The sequence below is a fragment of the Corvus brachyrhynchos genome, unplaced genomic scaffold (genome assembly GCF_000691975.1).
Source record: "Corvus brachyrhynchos isolate BGI_N302 unplaced genomic scaffold, ASM69197v1 scaffold140, whole genome shotgun sequence".
NCBI classification, from domain to species: Eukaryota; Metazoa; Chordata; class Aves; order Passeriformes; family Corvidae; genus Corvus; species Corvus brachyrhynchos.
The window spans coordinates 794,189-815,224 of record NW_008235809.1 but is presented as its reverse complement, the minus strand read 5'-3'; the positions used below and the strand labels follow the sequence as shown (position 1 = coordinate 815,224).

General features: G+C 43.4%; 1 protein-coding gene across 1 annotated transcript in view; it reads right to left on the bottom strand.

Annotated features, from left to right (window-relative positions):
• Window positions 1-21,036, bottom strand: part of PDZD2 (PDZ domain containing 2) — a 201,979-nt gene that overhangs the window by 35,190 nt on the left and 145,753 nt on the right. The window contains 5 exon segments of the mRNA XM_008629068.2: window positions 1,861-1,980; window positions 2,629-2,777; window positions 4,682-4,793; window positions 18,432-18,599; window positions 20,708-20,840. Of these exon segments, the coding sequence (XP_008627290.1) occupies window positions 1,861-1,980; window positions 2,629-2,777; window positions 4,682-4,793; window positions 18,432-18,599; window positions 20,708-20,840 (682 nt within the window).

The following is a 21,036-nucleotide window of genomic DNA, read 5'->3' as shown; positions in this document are numbered from 1 at the left end:
CTGTGAGACCATCTTGCAAAGCTGATCAGAGAACTGATGAACATAGCACAATGAACCTCTCCTCTTTCTACTGAGTTATTTCCCAGACAAATCACTTCCTTGATCCACAACCCTTTCCCGTATTTCCCCTCGTCACTGCTGTACATGCATTTTACAGAATAAAGAGAAAAGTCACCGACCAGGTGGACAAGGGATGTGGAGAACTGTTATGCTTTAGTGATCTGAAGCCATGGATATTATTATTGCCTTGGGCAGCGCTCTCCAGCTGAGGGATGCTGCCAGGGCAAGCACTGTGTTTACAGTCCAATACAACAATCAGATCTTTTGCTTCACTACGTGAATACAGAGCAGGCCACCACAGTTAAAAGTTTCTAGGAATTTGATAAGACATTACTTATTTCTGGAAAGGAAGCAACTTAGGTCCCTTGTGCAGCACAACGTAATTCCACTAACTGTTCAACCCAGTGCAATTAGCAACTGTAAATCAACCTACAGAAAGCAGGATGCTCCTGGTACTCCCATGCCTGGACACAAGAGTTTTCCCCATGGCTCCATGGGTGGGTTGGGAGAAATATGTCTGCAAAGTACAGCAGTTCCTACACTAGCCCACCTTCCCAGACAAGCACTGCCACTCCACAGAGGAAGCCACCCCTTGCAGATCTACCTACAGACGAAAAATTGAAGACAAACACTTGGCTCCCAGCCATGAACACTGCAACTCTGTGGAAAAATGTTTCAAGTCCCAGGTTTGCACAGGGATAATAAAGTGAGTGCTACTGCACAAATTGTACAAAGTGCAATCCCTAACAGAGGAGATCACCCAAGAGGTGGGTGGAAGGCACACCAAATGGCAGCTGCTTTAGGTGGTTCATATCTCTAGAGTCTACATTCTCCCCGCTGCTTCCTAAAACCTTGGAGGTAAGTGCAGAAAGGCAGGAGAAGGTGGCTTATCCCAGGGGGAGGAAAAAAATCTAATTTTATGAGAAAAACAGAGTCAAAAAATAAGTATGTGAAAAATGAAAAAATATTTGCTTGTCATAAAAAACCCACAGCTCCTAAACCAAGGAAAGTTAAAGCAACTGTGAGTCAGTCTACCAAGAGAAATCAGTATTTCTCTTTGCTAAATATAAAGCACAATAAGGAATTAGTTTTGCATTAGAGCTTGAAAGTCAAAACAAGTCTTCTTAGTCTAAAACAAATCCATCTGATGACTTTAAAGAGTATTTCACAAAAGGACATGCATATTTTTAGCATATTTAAATGACAGCTCCAATACTAGTGTGGATTTGATTAGGGAAAACAATATACACCTGGGTTAACGCTTATATATTTTTCCTTAGCATTCAGCCAGCTGGTACCTAGCAAGTGTGTAACATATTATTGGGAGAGAGAAGAGGACTTTTTGACCCATGGAATTCAGTGGTGTCAGAGAAGCAATCAGCTAGTAACCTGTCTTCAGGTTTAACACTTAATTTGCAGTAATTTTTTTTTTTTTTTAAATGTATTCAGCTTCCACAGAGGGAAAATATGCTTGTCCATAAATATACATGTGAACAGGTACTGTTCTGTAGCTGCACCAACTTTGCATAAACATACATATTTAGAGATCCATTATTAATATGTGATATCTCAGTAATGGCGAGATGCACCAAACCACAATGAAACCACCCTGTGTCAAGTGCGCGACACGAACATCACATCCCCTGTACTTTGCAGGGGTAACTTTGGCATTTATGTTTGGAAATGGGATTTGTTTATCATTAGCATTACTACCGGCTAGCTTGAGGGCAGCTGGAAGTACAGGAGATACCTCTTAAATGCCAGCTTTGCTACATGTGAGAAACATACAGAAACCCTCACCTTCCCCTGCCCTTTCATCAGGACAATGTTGGAAATGATGGACGGCTGGGTCAGTCTCCATGGAGATTCCACTTGGGCAGCACTGAAGGAACGGGTAGATTTCTTCACAATATGGTAGTCCTAATATCAACAAACAAGGATAATTGCTCTGATTGCTTGGCACAGATACTGGGGATGTCATACCGGGAAAATTGTATGTGTCAAGGAAGAGGGATGCAGTATCTTAGAGATATATTCAGAGGAATGTTCAAGGAATGAAACCCCAGCTCACTACAATCAAAGTGAATCTTGCCACAGTAATTTTCCCACATTTCTCACAGTAGAATCATTTTGAAATGTATCAGTCACAATTTGAATTAAAAGGATTAAAGGTAACCTCATGATATACTCAAGTCCTTATCTGCTAAAAAAAAAAGAGAAAGGAAAAAAGAAGGGAAAGGTCTACATTTTGAAATAATAAAAATAAAGAGCATTAGGATTTTTTTTTTTTTTTGTAAAATCCTCACATCTCTAGAACTGCAACACTTTAAGATGAACAGCCTTAGGACCTTGTGGCCACAAGCAAGCAGTACTCTCCATCATAATGCTCAAAGAAGTTCTCCGTAGGTGGCCAACACATCCCATTTTGGTCTGCAGGCCTGGTTCAAGTCCCATGACGTACCTACGTGCTTCTTTTCATGACCCTCACCCACTTCTATGAGCTCCAGGCAGATGCCATAGGACCGAGCACAGTGGGGTGCTCACAGCCAGCTCCGCCTTCCCTCTCACCTGTCTGGCTCCTGCTGACTCCAGCTGCTGGGGCAGAGAGTGCTTTCTTCCACCCCGGGAATATTTCACTGCTATTTCATAATTTGATTCACCATTTTCCACTGTCAGCTCATCATCTTCTCCCACAGACTCCAAGCGGGATCCGGCACCTAAGAAAAACCACAGAAACACATCCTGCAAACATCTGAGAGCTGCTTTAGCCTCTCTCACCAGCAGGCAATAATCACCTCCTGAAAAAACCAACTTAAAGTGCCTTAAGACAATGCTACCAGCTTCTCAGACGGGCAGTTAGAAACCAGTTTTGATCACACTCAACCAGGAACTTTTCCTGCTGTCATAGGTTTCCTGCAATCTTTCAGTGATACTGAACTCATCGTATTAAGGAAAAGAAGAAGATAATTGAGTCAGTAGCTCAGGGACAGGAAAGAAATTCATCTGTTCACACCCAATGGCACTTGCCAGTGCACTAAGCTCTCAAGCTTCATGTATTTAAAATTGAAAGACCTGACACTGCAGCAGTATTCATTTCTGGAGGTGTCATGTCACTCTGAGGGAATTTTTTCTGGAATGGAAGAAGTAAAAATGTGCCAAAAAAATGCTATTTTCTCTCCTTTTGGCAACAATCCTAGTTTGTCTTAAAGAGAGGAGTGCAGAGTTCATGTAACAAATAGAATTATTTGTCTTGAAGGACATCCTGTAATTAGCCACAGAGTATCCCACTCCTTGCACCAAGGGCTCCTCCAATTCTCATTTTCTCCAAGCTCCCTGCAGAATCCCTGGCCACAGCAGTTCCCGCACATTTATCCTTGTCATTTCCCCACCACACAGGGAAGGGCCATTAACCCCTATTTTACAGATGAAAACCCAAGACACATGCCAAATATGCACAAGCTGGATTTCATGAGGAGGATTTAAGATTACTTTAAACCAGCATTATGTTGTAGCTGTCACAGAGAGCAACAGCTGTGTTTTCACAGCTTTCATCCTCACTGCCCTGTCTGTACTCCAGGAACAGGGAGTCATGGGCTGAGGTAGACGCACTGAAAATTTGCTCAGGAGAGCCCCAAACACATTTTCTGCCACCTCCTCCTTGCCTGGAGACTGTGCAAGCATCGCTCTCAGTGCCAGGGAGGGATGGAGCATAGAGCTGGGGCAGCCGCTTTTTTTTCACTCAGCATGAAAACAATTCTGCTGATGCATCCATAGGCAGAATTTGTATCCAGTGCCCAGAGTGCAATTCAAACCTGCTCCCTGCTTTGGGATCTGAAATTACCTCTGCTTTTCAACTCCCCTTCCCCCAGCACACAGGCTGCTGCTGCTGCACACAGACAGGATCGCAATCTTGGCAGGACCAGCATCCTGGCATTCCTTCATTCCCTGGCACCTACGACTAACCCTTTCCCATCATTTCTCCCTCCCTTCTTCTAGGAGAACAGTTGTAATTCTGTATTTTCTGCCCATCTCTGAATGCATCTTCCCTTCTCGTGCTGCTGTCCAGGCTGGTAGATGCTTCAGCCTCACCCACAGCCAAAGGGCATCAGCACTCATGGGAACAGGGTCTGGATCCCCACTGAGCCACCAACTCACGGCCTCAGGGCTACAGGCAGAGGAGCATCCTGGAGGACGCTAAAAATACCTTAGTAATTGGAAATTACAGTGAACACAGGAGGGAGGGAGCCTCAGAAAGCATTAGGGTTTTGAACATGATCAAGCTCTGCACACAGGTTACTGTTAAGATGTGGGGACAAAGCAACAGAAAATCTGGGGATTAGTCACCATAAAGGCATTTGGATCAGAGCAAACTGAATTATTAAAAAAAAAAAAAAAGAGAACGAAAGAAACAAAAAAGAAATACACTTCTAAGTTTTGCATGATATTTCTGTTCCTACAATAGTTCAGCTCAAGAGGCTGAATACAATTATCTTATAGATGGGATTTTCCTTCCAAAACAAACTTAATATGATTTCAAAGGAATGCCATCTCACTTTTAGACAGTTAAAAAAAATACACATTAAAAATCTACAATTGCTATCTTCTATCAGCCCAGCTTTACCTTGGGATCGACTTCTGTATTTCAGTATGCCACTTGCAAGAGCTGAACTCTGATTGTTTCCTTTGGACACTTCGGCACAAGCTGGATCTTGAGACTTCTCAGTTTCCAGCACCTAAAAGAAATTAAAAAGAAATAAAATTGTTGTAAACTAGAGATGTTGGTGACGTTTTTCTCATTTTCATTACGGAACAGAAAATTCCATTGCATATCATGTTTGTTTCCAAAACATGTCATTGTACTAAGCTAGCATACATTTGCAGTAAGTAATTTTTAGCAATGCCTTTGGACATTGCATCCTCTGCAAGACACCACACGAATGCCCCCAGAATGCATCCAGCACTTGCGGCACCTCATTCAGGTGCTTTTGCATGTATTTGAACAAAATTCTAGCTTTCACTTGCATTTGTGCTGCTCTGCAGGCTTCCACAGACATCACATCTTTACAGAGAAAACCACTTTTAAGAAGCATTACTTTATTGTTAGTATCTGCTGAGCACCAATGCAAAGCTTGATGACGAAAAGCTTTTTTAACAGAAAGTTATGACAGCTAAGCACTTTAAAAGCCTGGAAATGTGCAGTTTAAGTTTACACGTGGAATCACAACCCCACCACCCTGAGTAAATGCACCAGGACAGGAGAAGTCTGTTTACCGAGTGTGTTTGCCCGGACGCCAAGTAACAAGGTATGCAGCACGGCCACATGTTCTCTGCCTCCTGCTATCCTGTGGTCAGGAGGAGCAGAACTGCCCATGCGCAGGCTCTGCCCAGCCCGTGCATTTTGGAAGGTGCTGGTGAACTGCTGGAAGTCAGTTTTAAAAAAACCCCACCCAAGTAACCAAACACTTTCCTGTAAAAATAATTTCTGCTTCTGCTATTCAGTCTTAAAAACGTCAGTCTTTCCCACAACCAGCCTCCCATCCCCCAGTCCCTCTTATACCCAAGCCAACAAAGCCAAAGTTTATCTTTTGTGCAAAGTCTAGACTTCATGATTTCAGTTTGAACAGTAGAAACTTCAGGAAAACATAAAACTGGCAGAAAACAGGAAGCTGGAATGGAAACTGCTTTTTATTCCTTCCCCTTCAACACGAACAGCTACACTTAATTTACACAGTTTGTACATCCTAGGTAGTAGTCTTTGATTTTTCAAGACATTGCAGCAACTACTTCAGAGTCCACTTCTAGCATCAAATGCTCTGCAGCTCACAGATCCATGTAAACTTAAAACCATGTGATTCACTCATTAGTCTGAAAAACCCAGCACTTATGATTTGGTCATCCTAATGAGGGATTCATTCCAGAAAATATGTAAGACATCAGATTCAAAAACCCACCCAAGACACCCAAACCATCAGCAATTAGGCCACAGCCGAAGTATCACAAGCTCTCCTTCCAAGAGACTTCTGGGATATCCAGAAGACAGCAGAAGCATGTGGAAATAAGACAGGACCTCATGGATCTCACAAAGATACATTGAAATTTACCCCACAAGCGAGAACACTCTTTATGAACTGAGTATGCCTCCCCTGTAGAAGGGTAGAAATCATTTCCACAGACACAAAAAATCATGTAGCTGGTGGCTTTACAGGTGCCAACAAACCAACTGGTGCCCAGGGCCAGTGCCAACTCTGTGGTGGGGAATATGTGAAGCACAGAGATGAAGAAAAACAAGAGGAATGTCTCCCTAAAGCAGCCAGTTTTGCTGGTGTGCTGTTTAACTATCTGAACAGACAGGGATGGGTCGAATCTGACTTTTCTGGAGCTGAGCACAATGCAGCTCAAGTCTGGAGCTATAGAGCTGTTTGCTTTAAGCAGCCTGCATGGACATGGGCAGTTACACCTGATAAGACCACACAGCTCCCAGCGCAAAGCTGGATCACTTCCTCCAGCTCAGAGGACAGGGGAAAAAATGACTTAGGTTGTAGCAGTGTACAAAAAGATGCTGAAATCACCTCTACCAGGGCCAGTTTCCACCCTGAGCCCAGGCTCAAGGGTGACCTGTTCAGTACATCCTGTGCCTCTACTACATGAGGTTTGAGTTTGGTTTGCTGCCGGTAGGTTGGGGTTTTTGCTGATTTTTGTGCCACAGGAGAAAAGTACCAATGCATTCTGCAACTCCATACATTTTCATCTGCTGGGGTGGGTAGAAAACCAGGACACAATTGCCACTTGTATTAAAACTGTGCACCCCACGCTACCTTCCCCTCATGGCAATCCTGGAGCCTGTGAGCCTACAGACGTCAAAGCCCAAACCCCATGTATGATCCACAGAAGATCACATGTGTGCAAACGCCAATGCTAGGGAAAGCCTCAAGACATTCTCAGCAGCTTCCTGAAATTATATTTTATCCAAATAGGCTTCAGACAACAATTAGGAAGTAAAAACATTTAGACTATCTATGTCTGTGGGTATTTTTTATTTTACTAGAAGTATTTTTCTGACGCTAATTATAAACACATAGGGGAAGACACTAGCATTTGCAATGAAGTAGATACTCTTTAAGTTGTTGAGCTTGCCTAATAAACCACCAGGAGTTTTATCCTATTCAGAAAACACTTAGAAATCTGATCTACAAAGCCTGCAAGAACTCCCCAAAGACGTGTGTGTCTGTAATCTTTGGCTCCCTTGTAACTTACACAAGAAGAAAAACCCAGCTCCACCTTATCCTTCTGGCTGTGAACATATCGCTTTACTGTCTCGAGGTGGCTGCCCAGATTTAACCATGCCACTTTAATTTTCCTCACTTTCAAGGAAATGAAGCTTATTATTTCAGTCCTGTAGGTCTCTTATTAAACTAAACCAATAAATCCTGCCCAGTGCCATCCCAGCATTAAGGACAAGGGGAGCTTTAACATGCACAGTAGTTTGAAGGGAGATGTAAAAATAGAGCCCATTTTGCCAGTTCATTAAGTAGCTCTGGGATCAAGTGACGGTGACATCTCAATTGATTTCAAAGGAAACGGCGCTATCAGGGACTCGCGGTCCTGGCACTGCACCAGAATGAACAACTGCCCTCAGAGTCCTCGCCTGGGCAAAGCTCCAGCATGACCAGGCTCTTAATTAGGCGAGATGAAGAGCAGGATTATGACAGTCTGTATTGTTTAACCGCAAACAGCTTGGCAATCCCTGCCTATCTACAAAAACAAGACGGCACACAGAGGTTGATACAATTTAATAAGCAAACTGCTTTTCTGCTGCCCTTGCAGAGCTCCTCAGCTGCTGCCCTTCCCAACAGCGAGCCCACCCGACTCCCCGTGGCACAGCCTGGCTGGCTCTGCTGAGGAGCACTAGCAACATGCAGACCAGTTTATGCTGGTGGTTTGGGAATGAAGCAGCGAGAACCAGACTGAGAAGTCTGCAGCATGCCAAATTCTGCCCTACCCGCACTGGCAAAGCAAGTCCACCAGCAAGACCACCGCCCTTCCTCAGAACAGCCATGTGAAAGAGGAACGGCTGTGCCCCAGCCCAAGCTCCATGGGAAAATTCTGCATCTTCTCTGGTCCCATTGGCACTCTGTCCTTGTCTCTGACCACGACAATTTTTCCTTAAGCAGCACTACCCCAAACACTTAACCATGAATTGCCCCAACACCACTGTCTGTGGGGCAGCCATCAGGAGGAACCCAACAGGCCTCCACGAGGAGCCAGCACGGACCCTTCAGAGCAATGCCCACAAGACCCAATGCAAGCCTTCACCTGCTCCCTGCACAGAGTCTTTCTTCCTAGTCCCTTGAGACTAACTGATGCCTTAAAGTCTTTAACTTTCAAAAAATTGTCAAGATTTTTTTCCAAGATATGGTATAATTCTAGCTGTTTCAGTCATTTGTGCAATTACTTATTGCCTTATGGGGCACAGCATGCTTTAAGCCTTAAATGTATCCACTAGGCAGGGAGCTCCACATGCCCCTTTGCCTTGCACAGAAAGTAAAATACCTTCACTTTTAAATTAGCCGTTTTTCACTTTAATTGAATCCATCTCACAGACAAATTACGAACTGCAGCACTATAATTTACGAGAATTAACACTGCAAGTGATGCAGAGGACATGGATTTTCTAATCTTGGACAGCACTGAGTTTTCCATGCCTTACTGCTCTGTTTTAGAGCATGTACAAAGCTGCACAGATCCTAGGAGGAGGCTGATGAGCTGGGACATACTGCATCAGGGGCTGCAGCACCCAGGGGCATTTTTCCAAAGCACAGCACATCCCAAGACCCAGGGAGCTCCCTCAACTGAACCATGGGGCTCACAAGAAGTCCAGATTAAATCCAGACTTAGCAATTTTTGGTGAAAGCTAGAGGATTCCCCTCCTCCAAAGGGCACTGCATTACTAGTCCCCTCTGTCATGACACAAAAGCAGAGAACAACTTGGAGCCAGGGATGGAGGAAAAGATAAGGAACATCACCTCCACATCAGCACTAATCCAGTGCCTTAAACTGGCACCTCAGAAAAAAACAGTGCCCTGGTTTCAAAAAAGCTGGTGCAAAGCTGACAGAGCAGACAGCAGTTCTGTTAATTGACCAGGGAGGCTTCAGGAAGGCTCAAATTTGGGCTGTGTTTAGCAGCACTGATATAACAAAGCATCCACCACCTTCCCCAGAAGCTTGCCTAGGAATTCCCTGTGCTGGTGCCATTGGTGCAGACCATACTTCCTCCCACCCAGGCAAAGGAGATGGGAACCCAAGGCCTCCTTTACTTAATTTTAAAGAAAGTGTTGGAAACCTCTTGGTTCATGCGCAGCAAGAGATCAGGAAATCTGATAAACAGTCAAGAACTGGAGCTGCCTAGCTTTCTGAATAGGTGGAAATGCCAAATAAACAAAACAAAAGCTTTTAAAGTGGTCTCTAAGAACATCTAGTCTGCCACTTTACCGAATGCCTGCACTCAAAAGCGACCTTAAGCCTTCAGTATAATGCAGTAGTTGCTCGACAAGGAATTACTATTCACTTCAGGAGGCACAGTTATTTTTGTGTCTCTTTTCAAAATCTACAGAGTAGTCACACACAAGAAACAAAACCTGGCATTCACTAGCACAAAGACAGCAGCATTATCTGCCTATGCACACTCTGTAAACAGACTGGAAATGCACAATGGAAGAGCTGAGCTACTCTCATCTTCCATAATGTTTATTTATTTTTTACAAGACTCTCCAAAACCTTCTTGAATGTGTGTGATAGCAGGAGCCACAATGTGTTGACCATGTTCAGAGGATGCTGGCAGATTCTTGATGTCGCAGGATCCCAGCTGTGCTGGCTCCAATGACTCACTGGTCAAGAGCTGCAACTAAGCAAAGCAGACTCCATTTTCAGACTTCCAAAGAGTCACTAAAATTATTAATAATGTTTTGAAGAGAAAAAAATCTTCTAAAACATATCCTTTTAAACAGGAAGAAATGCAGGAAATGGCTAACGCAGCCAAGTTTTCCAAGAAACACATATTGCAGACAACACATGCACTTGGAAACAGTAAGATGCTCCCAGCTAAACAGCTCCCAATCCTTTTTGGACCAGATTACTCTTCTTCTGCAGTATACTATGATTTTCACTAGAAACAGCTTTTGAGCTAAAGAAAATCAAACGCACACAAACAGATCCCTCCTGTTCTCCTTTTTCTCCCCCCAAACATCAAAAAAGCAGGACACATGCTTTCCATGTAGTTTAGTCACTGCCCACGAGATGTCTCTATGTGCTGCAGAGAAATCCCAGAAGACCAGTCTTAGTAAACAGCAGAGACCTAAAGGATTCCATGAATCTATGACAAACATGGAACTCAAGCAGTGTGAAAGCTAGTTCAGCTACTCCATTATTTTGTTTAATACATGCTCAGTTCATGGCTTAGCACAAATCCGGAGCCTTTGCATCCTGACAAACAATAAACTGCTTATCTTTTTTTCTTTCTTTTTTTTTAAATCATGACAACCTTTTTATTCCCAGTAAGGGACAAAACATGCAATAATCACGCCTCAAAATAAACAGTTCTCCTGAGAATGAAACAAGACCTTCTTAATACTGACATCAACCAACAGCTGCAGAGAGCATTCCCATGATGCCACTGGTGGGAGCTCTGGATTTCAACTCCAAACTGGCATTTTATACCATCCTAAGTACACAAGAAGACATGGAATATGTAAAAATTATGTGTCTTTCATACCTGCATCTTCAAGGATCTGAAGCCTCATACATTATAGAGGCTGCACAGCACATCTCAAATGAGTTCTACCTGATCCCAACCAAGACTGGACAGCGTACATGATCAAAAATTTGCAGATGTGGTAGTGAGACATCCACACTAACTCAAAAATTCTAGAGCCTGTATCATCCTTCTGCTAATGTATGTGAACCGCATGGCTGCGACAGCATTTCTCTTGTTCCAGTGCCATGAGGGTGTTATTTTTAGCTTGTTAAAGGCAGTTCATCTCCTTCAAAACTGGGCAGTTATCCAAACAGCCAAAGGAGAGACAGGCTGTACTGTATCTGATGCTTTATGGGAAGAGCCCTCATTCACAAAAACAAAGACCATACAGAACCTGTACTGTAGATAAACTTGTGTTTCTATTACTCTGCTGACTTGGCTTTCAAATATATCACATAGGAAGAGCAAAAATTATAACTGGGGGCCTTTTCTACACTGTTATTTATGGTCAAGTCAGAAAGGTTATCTTCCACCAGCCAAAGCAAGAGGAGGTATTTCACATTTTGTAGACTGCACCACATCTACAGAGAACCCTTCAAGTACTGGCCCCTGGGCCCCTGGGTGAAAGTTTTCTCTGGTCTTGCCTTAAAGATGGAGGCAGCAGGAAGAGGCCCAGAAGGGCTGGGAGCCAGGCACAGGGAATGATATGAGTGCTCTGAGGAGCTCCCTCCTGACATGAAGAACGCATTCATGTTAATGTCTCCTTGACAGGTGAATTTTACAATGTATGAAAAACAGTAATTCAGTGACACTGCACCCCCTGGGGGCCTTTCAGCACTCTTCCTCCTCCCCCAGCTCATGTGATGTGTGCCAACACCTTCCTCCAGCCCTGACCAGTGTGACACCACCACAATCAGCCCATGGCTGAGCAACCCACCCTCAACAAGTCGAACTGCAAATGCTTATTTTAATGTGATAGGGCTTCTAGAAACAACACGATCTGTGTGAACAAGATTTGGTCTCCAAGCATTTTGTCATTTCCTCTTGGCCAAATTCCTAACTTTACTCTGAAAACTTGCTTCTGGATTCACTGTAGGACTCAGCATCTCATCAGCCACAGCATGGGTGAAGGGTACTGCTTGGGCACCCATGGATATGCTGGACAAGACCGTACCTCAGAAAGGTACAGTTCAGCCAGACTTTCAACAAGTTCAGCATTTACAGCTGAGCAGCAGCTCTGAGCCATGCCAAGGTGTAGCTGGACACAGCCCTTGCCTGCCTCATCTCCAAGGGTGATGTGGCAGAAGGCAAGATCTGCAAACATTGCCAGACCTCACCATGAAAAGAGTTACTGAACCATTCCCAGGACATAACCAAGCCCCACACCAGGCTCTTCAATTTCTTCCTTTCCCACCACCCTAAGTAAAGTATTTCATTGCTAACCAAATTTCTGCCAGGAAAATCATCTTCTTGCTTTTCTTCCAGCCATGCAGTGCTGTTTGAGGAGTGAGACATGTTTATGCAGCCTGTGTTGAGACTGCAGTGCCCTAATGGGAACAAACACTCCAGTACTCCAAGTAACGAGGGCCCCTCCCCAGGCTCTGCACACATTTAATTGTTGAGTTATGCTTCCTGTTCCTTCTCAATGCTAATGCTTTCTCTGAAATTCTCTCTCAGTGTTTCCAGAAGAACTTTTGACCCCAAGACTGCTTTTAAAGTTATGGCATTGTTATCCTCTTCATTATGCTTGCATGGCTACAGGTAATTATGTATGGATTCCCTGGTAAGACAGAAAGGCTCATGGCAGAAAACAACTAGTTAGTCCTATAGCACAGAAAAAAATATATAAACAGGGAGGGAACTTAGCTAAACAAATGCAATTCTTCACGTTCACCAAACAGGTTTATTCATCCCCTTTCAGTTACATGTCTTGCATGAAAACCACAAGTGGATTTTGGCAGGGATCAGGTAACCTGGATCACGAAAGGAACCTTAAACAGGAGACATCCTGTTTCTGTTCCTGGTAGGAGAGTGAAGACCTTGCTGGGTCATGGCTGTGTCCACGTGCAACGTGCCCAGTGCTGGTGCGATGGCACAGATCACACACTTCAGGTCATCTCAAAATGATTAAATATGAATAGAAAGGCCCTGATACCCACAGCAGAGGGTCACGCAGCTGGGGGTGATGCCAGAGGGTGTGTCCCCAGGGCTTGCCTGCACAGTGAGCTTGGGCATAGGGAGGCAAATTCTCTTCCCAGCGCCCCCTCCAAAGGCAGAGGTAAGGATGACCTCCCTTCCTCTTTTGCACAGTTCCATTCTCCATGGAGTAGACTCAGCTCAGGGTCCTGCCTCCAGCATCAGGACTGGCAGATGCCCAAGGGAAAACACAAGATTTAAGTACAAAGAAGCAGTCCCCAGCCTTCCATCCCTGCCTCCAGCAACTGCAGATCCAAACCTTCCGAGGCAGACACCCTCTTGCTGTGTTTACTAACTTGTTAGAATTTCAAGCCATTAATATGAAGGTGGTCACTGAAGCTGAACGTTTAAAAAAATACTCAGACCATCAGATATGGAACCATACATAGGCAAGTAACTTTTGAAGCAATTAAGAATGGCACATGCTTCTGTCTAGGGACCAAAAATGCCCCAAATTCATTGGACACTTTGCAAATTCTTGGTAGATGAGCCTTCTCTTTAGAGTTCACTTCCCAGGTTGCTCCACCAGCCAGCAATACAGTGACAGATTCAATTTCAAGCAACAGAAAAACTAGTAAAAGTGAATTAGAATTAAAAATAAATCGTCCAAGGCAAATACTATCATATTATCCTATTTCACACTTGGACATAAATAGTGACATTTTAGAACAGCAGTGTCAACTGCACACGGCAAAATATGGGTTAGGGTGGAGGAGTTTAAAATCCCTAAAATTGTTGTGCTGTCCTAAAGGACAACACAACTCTCTGAAGTTTCGTGTCTGAAGTTAAGGAACATTTTGGCCAAACTACTTCTGAAAAAAATGCACTTTAAGGATATTAATGTAATCCTTTTTCTGCCTGGCAGCACAAGGCTGAATAAAGTTAGAACTTTAAGGCATGTTTAATGTTAAACAGGGCTTTACATAAGGAGACTGCAAAAGCAAACTCAAATAAAATTGTATTATGTGATTTTTATTAATGAAACTTAACAAGTGGACATTCAAGTAAGACTTAAAGTGGTATTTCTCTTAAATTACAGTTTTCAAGGGCCACTAAACTCTTCTGCTGTATCCTGCAGAAGCTGACTAGCTCGGACTCTATTTCCTTGTCTGAAAATGCTGGAGCAGAACTTAAGAGAGTTGAAAAAACAACTTGCTCGTGGGGAAACTTTTTTGGCCTCCAGCCTCTAGACAAGATAATTTTCATTTTTATTATTTTATTTCACAGAATTTTAAAGTAAGCCAGGTTGGAAGGGACCTTGGGGGGGCAGCCCATTTCAAAACAGTGACACAACTTACATCAGTTTCCTCGAGAGCCTGGTCCAGCTGAGTTCTAAGTAGCTACAAGGATGAAGATTTGAATACATACCTTCATTCCAAGTGATGGTTTTTTCTGCCTGAAGCCATTAATATGAAGGTGGTCACTGAAGCTGAACGTTTAAAAAAATACTCAGACCATCAGATATGGAACCATACATAGGCAAGTAACTTTTGAAGCAATTAAGAATGGCACATGCTTCTGTCTAGGGACCAAAAATGCCCCAAATTCATTGGACACTTTGCAAATTCTTGGTAGATGAGCCTTCTCTTTAGAGTTCACTTCCCAGGTTGCTCCACCAGCCAGCAATACAGTGACAGATTCAATTTCAAGCAACAGAAAAACTAGTAAAAGTGAATTAGAATTAAAAATAAATCGTCCAAGGCAAATACTATCATATTATCCTATTTCACACTTGGACATAAATAGTGACATTTTAGAACAGCAGTGTCAACTGCACACGGCAAAATATGGGTTAGGGTGGAGGAGTTTAAAATCCCTAAAATTGTTGTGCTGTCCTAAAGGACAACACAACTCTCTGAAGTTTCGTGTCTGAAGTTAAGGAACATTTTGGCCAAACTACTTCTGAAAAAAATGCACTTTAAGGATATTAATGTAATCCTTTTTCTGCCTGGCAGCACAAGGCTGAATAAAGTTAGAACTTTAAGGCATGTTTAATGTTAAACAGGGCTTTACATAAGGAGACTGCAAAAGCAAACTCAAATAAAATTGTATTATGTGATTTTTATTAATGAAACTTAACAAGTGGACATTCAAGTAAGACTTAAAGTGGTATTTCTCTTAAATTACAGTTTTCAAGGGCCACTAAACTCTTCTGCTGTATCCTGCAGAAGCTGACTAGCTCGGACTCTATTTCCTTGTCTGAAAATGCTGGAGCAGAACTTAAGAGAGTTGAAAAAACAACTTGCTCGTGGGGAAACTTTTTTGGCCTCCAGCCTCTAGACAAGATAATTTTCATTTTTATTATTTTATTTCACAGAATTTTAAAGTAAGCCAGGTTGGAAGGGACCTTGGGGGGGCAGCCCATTTCAAAACAGTGACACAACTTACATCAGTTTCCTCGAGAGCCTGGTCCAGCTGAGTTCTAAGTAGCTACAAGGATGAAGATTTGAATACATACCTTCATTCCAAGTGATGGTTTTTTCTGCCTGGTTCAGCCTTTAGGCAATCAGGTGCTAAAGCAGCAAGTCCATCACGTCTATTAATTAAGGTTTTGAATACTCAGCAGTGAACTACATTCACAGAGAAGTTAACAACAGAATAAATCTTTGACAAACCTAGAAGCTCCTGAAAGTTTTGTAGTATTTTCTAGACTTAATAATTAGACAAGATACTGTTCTGGGTCAGAAAAGGGACAGTGAAGCCTCAGCTGACAATAAAACACTCTGAATTACTCATTATGACATAACCACCCAGCACCTGACAGCATCCCTTTAAGTCCCTCCAAAGCCCCACAGAGTAAACAAGAAAATCCATTAACCTCTTGTCAGAGGTAAGAAAGGTAACTCCTGGACAGGGCTGAGTTGAGAATCAGCTTCAAATCTAAGATGTCTTGACTCTTATACTGAGATCAGAGTCTCAGTTACCTGCTCCTGCCCTTGAGTACAACCCATCGTGGAAGTCTAATACAATTACATTTGCACTGATTAAAAATAGTTCAGCTTAGTTCCTGCTTTAATCCTCAGTCACGCTGTCATCCCTTATCTACAGTACAGATATAATGGAATACATGTGAGAGAAAGAGAAGACACATGAATATCATCAAAAGCGTGAGAGCAGCAAAGAACAGTGATTTCCAAAGCGATTTTGCAATAATCTATTTGACTATACATTTATATATATTTAAAAATAAAATCTTTTGATGCTTTGATTTCATACTGGCCTTGAAATCAGCTTTTAAGCTTTGTTATGAAAAATCCCCCCCCAATCTTGCCAGGTGGAAAAAAGCCACATGAATTTTATCTTTTCCATACATTTACCTTCCTCTGTCCTGGCTGGTGGTATGCAGTATTTGCACAGCCCAGCTCAGCTCAGGCTGCCCACACCCAATGAGGATGGATGAGGATGTAAAGCAGAGAGGTTTACACTGTGCAGACTGCCCACCCCAGGCTGCAGAGAGCCCTGTCTCCACTCCGAGGCTGACACAGCAATTGCAAGGGGAACACAAACACATTCTGTGCTTTGGATCAGAAAAGCAATGATTTCAGCTGCAGATCAAGCAAAAACAGAAGAGGTCCCAGAGAGTCACCAATAACTTATTACATTCCTTTAAATTACATCCTTTCAACAAAAGAAATTAATAGAAGCAGAAAACACAAAGAAAAGGAAATCTTGCTGCTGCTCTTCTAAAGTGTTTATTGTACCCAGATTTCTGTGATTTCCCCTCAGCCTTTCCATGATGTATTCTGAAAGCACAGAGCTATTGCCATCAGGGGCGAGAATACCAGTCAGGCAGGCAAACCCAGCTGGCTCTGAGTTAGTGGCTGCCATCACTGCCAGCTGCAGTGGCACTGGAAAGGACATCAGGCTCTAAACTCAAGTCCAAGCTGAAGGGCTCTGGGAGGCTCATGCAGCTGTGTCCTCATGGTCACGTGCACCTCAACCATCTTGAGCTTCCCTGAGCATTATGTTAATCTGGAAAGGAAACGCTTGATAAAAAAGCCATCACTGGCAACCAGGCACAGTTGCTGGAAAACACATGAGCCAACCAAGTGACAAATAACTCCTCGTGTGTGCTAAAAGAGTCACTGGAATGCCAGAGAGCTTAATCCTGAAGCCACACATAATTAAATTTTGTCAAAATTGATTTTTATATTTAAGTGCTGCTGAGCCATAGCCTTATTAGAAACTACCAGAACTGGAAGCATGATACATAGAAGAATTTGAAGTATTTTGATAGTCAAAAGAATGCTTAAATGCCCACTCAAGTTAGCACACAAACACTACACCAACATCAGCATGCTAAGCATCCCCCATTTATTTTTTTTCTCTTCCTCCCCCCAAAAAGGCACTCTGGCACATAGAAGAGAAGACAGTGAAGAAATAACAAAATTGTCAGAGTACTGAGATGTGTGAGAGTGAGAATTGTTACAAACATTGACTCAAAGTAAGTCAGAGATGAGAGGCAGGTAGGAAGTGAACACCAGCATCAGCTAGACTACAGCATGAGACTCATCCTGGGGAGCAGCCTTTTTTGCTCAGGCGTAAGAATATAAAATAAAAACAAATCACCAAACCAGTATCATATCTGAGCCATCCAGAGGCTTAACTGATTTATTTTAACTGTCACAGACAAGAGGGGGAGGGGAAGACAAGAAGGGAAAATAAGAAATAGATAAAAGCTTCAAGTGAATCCACATGCCTTCCCTTGCTGGAAAACAAGTCCGCAAGCTCTTTAGATTAGAAACATTTTATTTTTTGTCTGTACAATACAAGAGAGGCCCAGAAGACCTATGAAGTTTCATAGAGCTCCTACATTACAAATAAATAACAATAACCCACTTAATCTCTTCTTAATGCAGCCCTGAAGGGAATACAAGTGAGATTATCAACTGGCAGCATTTACTCAGCGGAACTTCAACTATGGTTCACAGCCAGAAATTCCTATCCCTTCTCCAAAGAGTCTGTTGGCTTCAACAGAGCAAATACAAAGTTCAAGACTTGGATCATAAACTGTTAAAGAAGTTTTGTTACAAAAGGAGGGGAAAGAAGATCATGTAACTGCGTAAGCACGGCGAGAGACTTTGCATCAGATCCAACAAAAGCAGTGGAAGTGGCTGGAAAACAATCGAAGAGAAAAACAAAACCACGATTGCAACATAGGCTGGAGGTCTCGAGAGCTCCTGCTCCGTGTGCTGCTGCCTTGCTGCAGCGCAGAGATGGCAGAGGCTGTGGTAAATGCCATCCCCATTCCAGCTTCTCACCCGCTTCCTGTGCGGAGAATGGCTGGCTGGGATGGGATTGCCTCGTCCCGAGGACCTGCTCCATGTCAGGCTATAGAAGAATGTGACAGATGCAAATGGGCATCGAGAGAGAGAGAGAGAGAGAGAGAGAGAGAGTAAAAATGTCACACCAAAACCACACTTACAGCAACCAGTTTTTCAGGAGACACATTCACTCCTTTCACATCTTCTTCTTCTGGCTCTTCGTTTTCCTTATTGTCAGTGCAAGAGACAGAGTCTTGGACTGAGCAAGTGCTAAGCAAGTCTGGCAAACTGGTAGAAGGATACTTCAGAAGATCGCCTTCGGAAGATTCCTACCCGAGAGACAAAAAATGTATTACATCACATGCAGAAAAACAGCAGTGTCACAGTAAAACTGCTCCACCTCACCTGCCCAGTGTGAGCTCCCTGGTAATCCTCTCCCTGGTTACACACTTCCATGTGCTCAAACTTTTAATGGTTTGGTTATAAAAAGCAGGCTTGGTTTTAAAGTGCATATATAGTAAACACACGCCAGTGCACATTTAAAACATTTAGATTTCATAAAGGAGAATTTAAAATAAATGCTTCTCCAGCAGCCAGTTCCTCCCCACTTTGGGTTTAGTAAACGTCACTGCGAGTGGTCTGAGAGTTGACAGACCCCATTACTCATTCCACTGCATCCCAAATCACACCCTGTGCTCCTGTTCCCTCCTTGTGGATGTTCCCTTCACATGTTTATCTACCTACACACATAAGAATAATACACTGACAACCCTACTTAGGAGAATACAATGCAAGCTGACCTACCAATCCTCTACCAAGTCAGTCCTGATGCTCCAGCATCTGTTTCCAGTGTTTGCCATCTTTTCTGGCAGGCAAACATGTGCCTCAGCCAAAAGCAGTGGCCAGACAGACTCATTACTTTTAGAACAAATTCTGTGTTATTGAGCACTCACCAGGCCAAAAGGCAAAGCTGAATTCCTATGCTAACAAATAATGCCCAGAGGGAGCTGCTGGGGAACACTTCACCTATCCACACCTTTTCTGGGGCTGCCAGAAACACAGCACAGGCTGTATTCCCTACTGCTTGCCTTTCCAAGTCCCCCCCTTCCAGGGCCATGAAAAGTGTCCGAGTGCACAGAGCACAGACAAGCAGATTCACAGCCTGATCAGGACAGTGAAGTTTTATGTCCTAAGCTTATGCATGATGATTATTTCGATGACGTGACCATATGAACAAGCATTTAATTTTAAGGAGAAATACATGCAGCTTACTGCCTTGTATTTTGGGAGAGCCCAGCTGTCTAAGGAAAACACAAAAGGTACCTACTTCAGGTCAAAGTGTGGTGTATTCAGAAAAAACATTGGTGGGGTTAACACCAGACTGTGACCCTGAAGAAGGTCTACAATGAACTTCAATGTCTAAAAGAAATGTTAGAGAAGTCACAGGCTCTTCACCTTGAATATGGTGGAATAGTGTCTCTTCTTGAAAAACATGTGCATACAGAGCCTGGGGAAGCCTTAAGAGCATCCAGACACTAAAGCCACAGAAACCTGCTTTGAGATGGCTGGGGAAATCTGAAGGTGAAGCTAATAAAAAATTTAAAAATACTGACACAGTGCCTTGCTGACACCCTGGAAATGCAGGTATACAAGTGCTCCGCTTGGGCTGCAATATTCCTGTCACCACCTCAAAGGCCCTGGTGACCCTCACCTTGCAGACATATCCTAATTTGAGACCCCTGGGTGCTTTTGGGAGTTGACTGGCCACCCACCAAACACCTGTGGCAACCCAGGTCCAGGGGAAGCAGGATGTGAACCATGGAGAAGAGCAAACAGGGCTGAGCAAGATCTTCTTAAACAAAGAACGAAAATATTATGTAATATCCCCTCAACCTCTTCTGTGATCAAGACAGAATGAACAGTCCAACTGATTACTAAGTTCCACTCTCATTTCCCTGAAATTTCACATTTCTTTATCTGTAAGAGCTCCACTCCACACTATTAACAAGGACAAAAAAGGAACTCGAGCCAAGAGATCATCATGAAGAAATCTCAGGCACACAGATAGGACAGAGATGAGAGGTACACAGCCTGTGCAGGCAGGAAGCAGAAGAGGCTCAGAACAGCCTGCTTTACTTAGCATGTAATTTTAAGAAAATGGTTTTGGCCAGAACTTAGGTAATGTCTGCAGGAATAAATACTCATCTGCACACTGAGTGACAGTGACAGTACAAGCAAATCATTAATTCGGACTATACTGAGCTGATTTGCCGTAGACTTACGGCAGCTACTGATATATTTCCCCTTGCTGTGCCTTAAATTCAGCGCAGCAAACGTGCACATGTGATTCCCTATGGAAAATACGCCTTTTTCACGCAGCACTTGCACAAACATTTGTGGTTATACATTTGTGAGACCACCCAGGAAATGTCTGTACCTTGCTAGAGACCACCAGCTGCACCAGGCCAGCGGCCGAGCGAAGGAGGGCCACGGCGTCCTGGTGGGAGAGCCCCACCAGTGACTGCCCGTTGATCATGAGAAGCTCGTCGCCGGCCATCAGCCTGCCATCCCTGCAGAAACAGAGCGGGAACGTGGAGCTGCAGGGTGGTTCTCCCACAGTGCTGGGCTCCAGTGGCACATGGCAGGATTTGGAGGCATGGACAACACGTGATCTTACTAAGCTAGGCTTGCACTTACTAGTTAGTGTTACTTTCTAGGAAGCGGGGCTCAGAAAGGTGCCCACTTTGAGGAAATGGAATTTCCCAC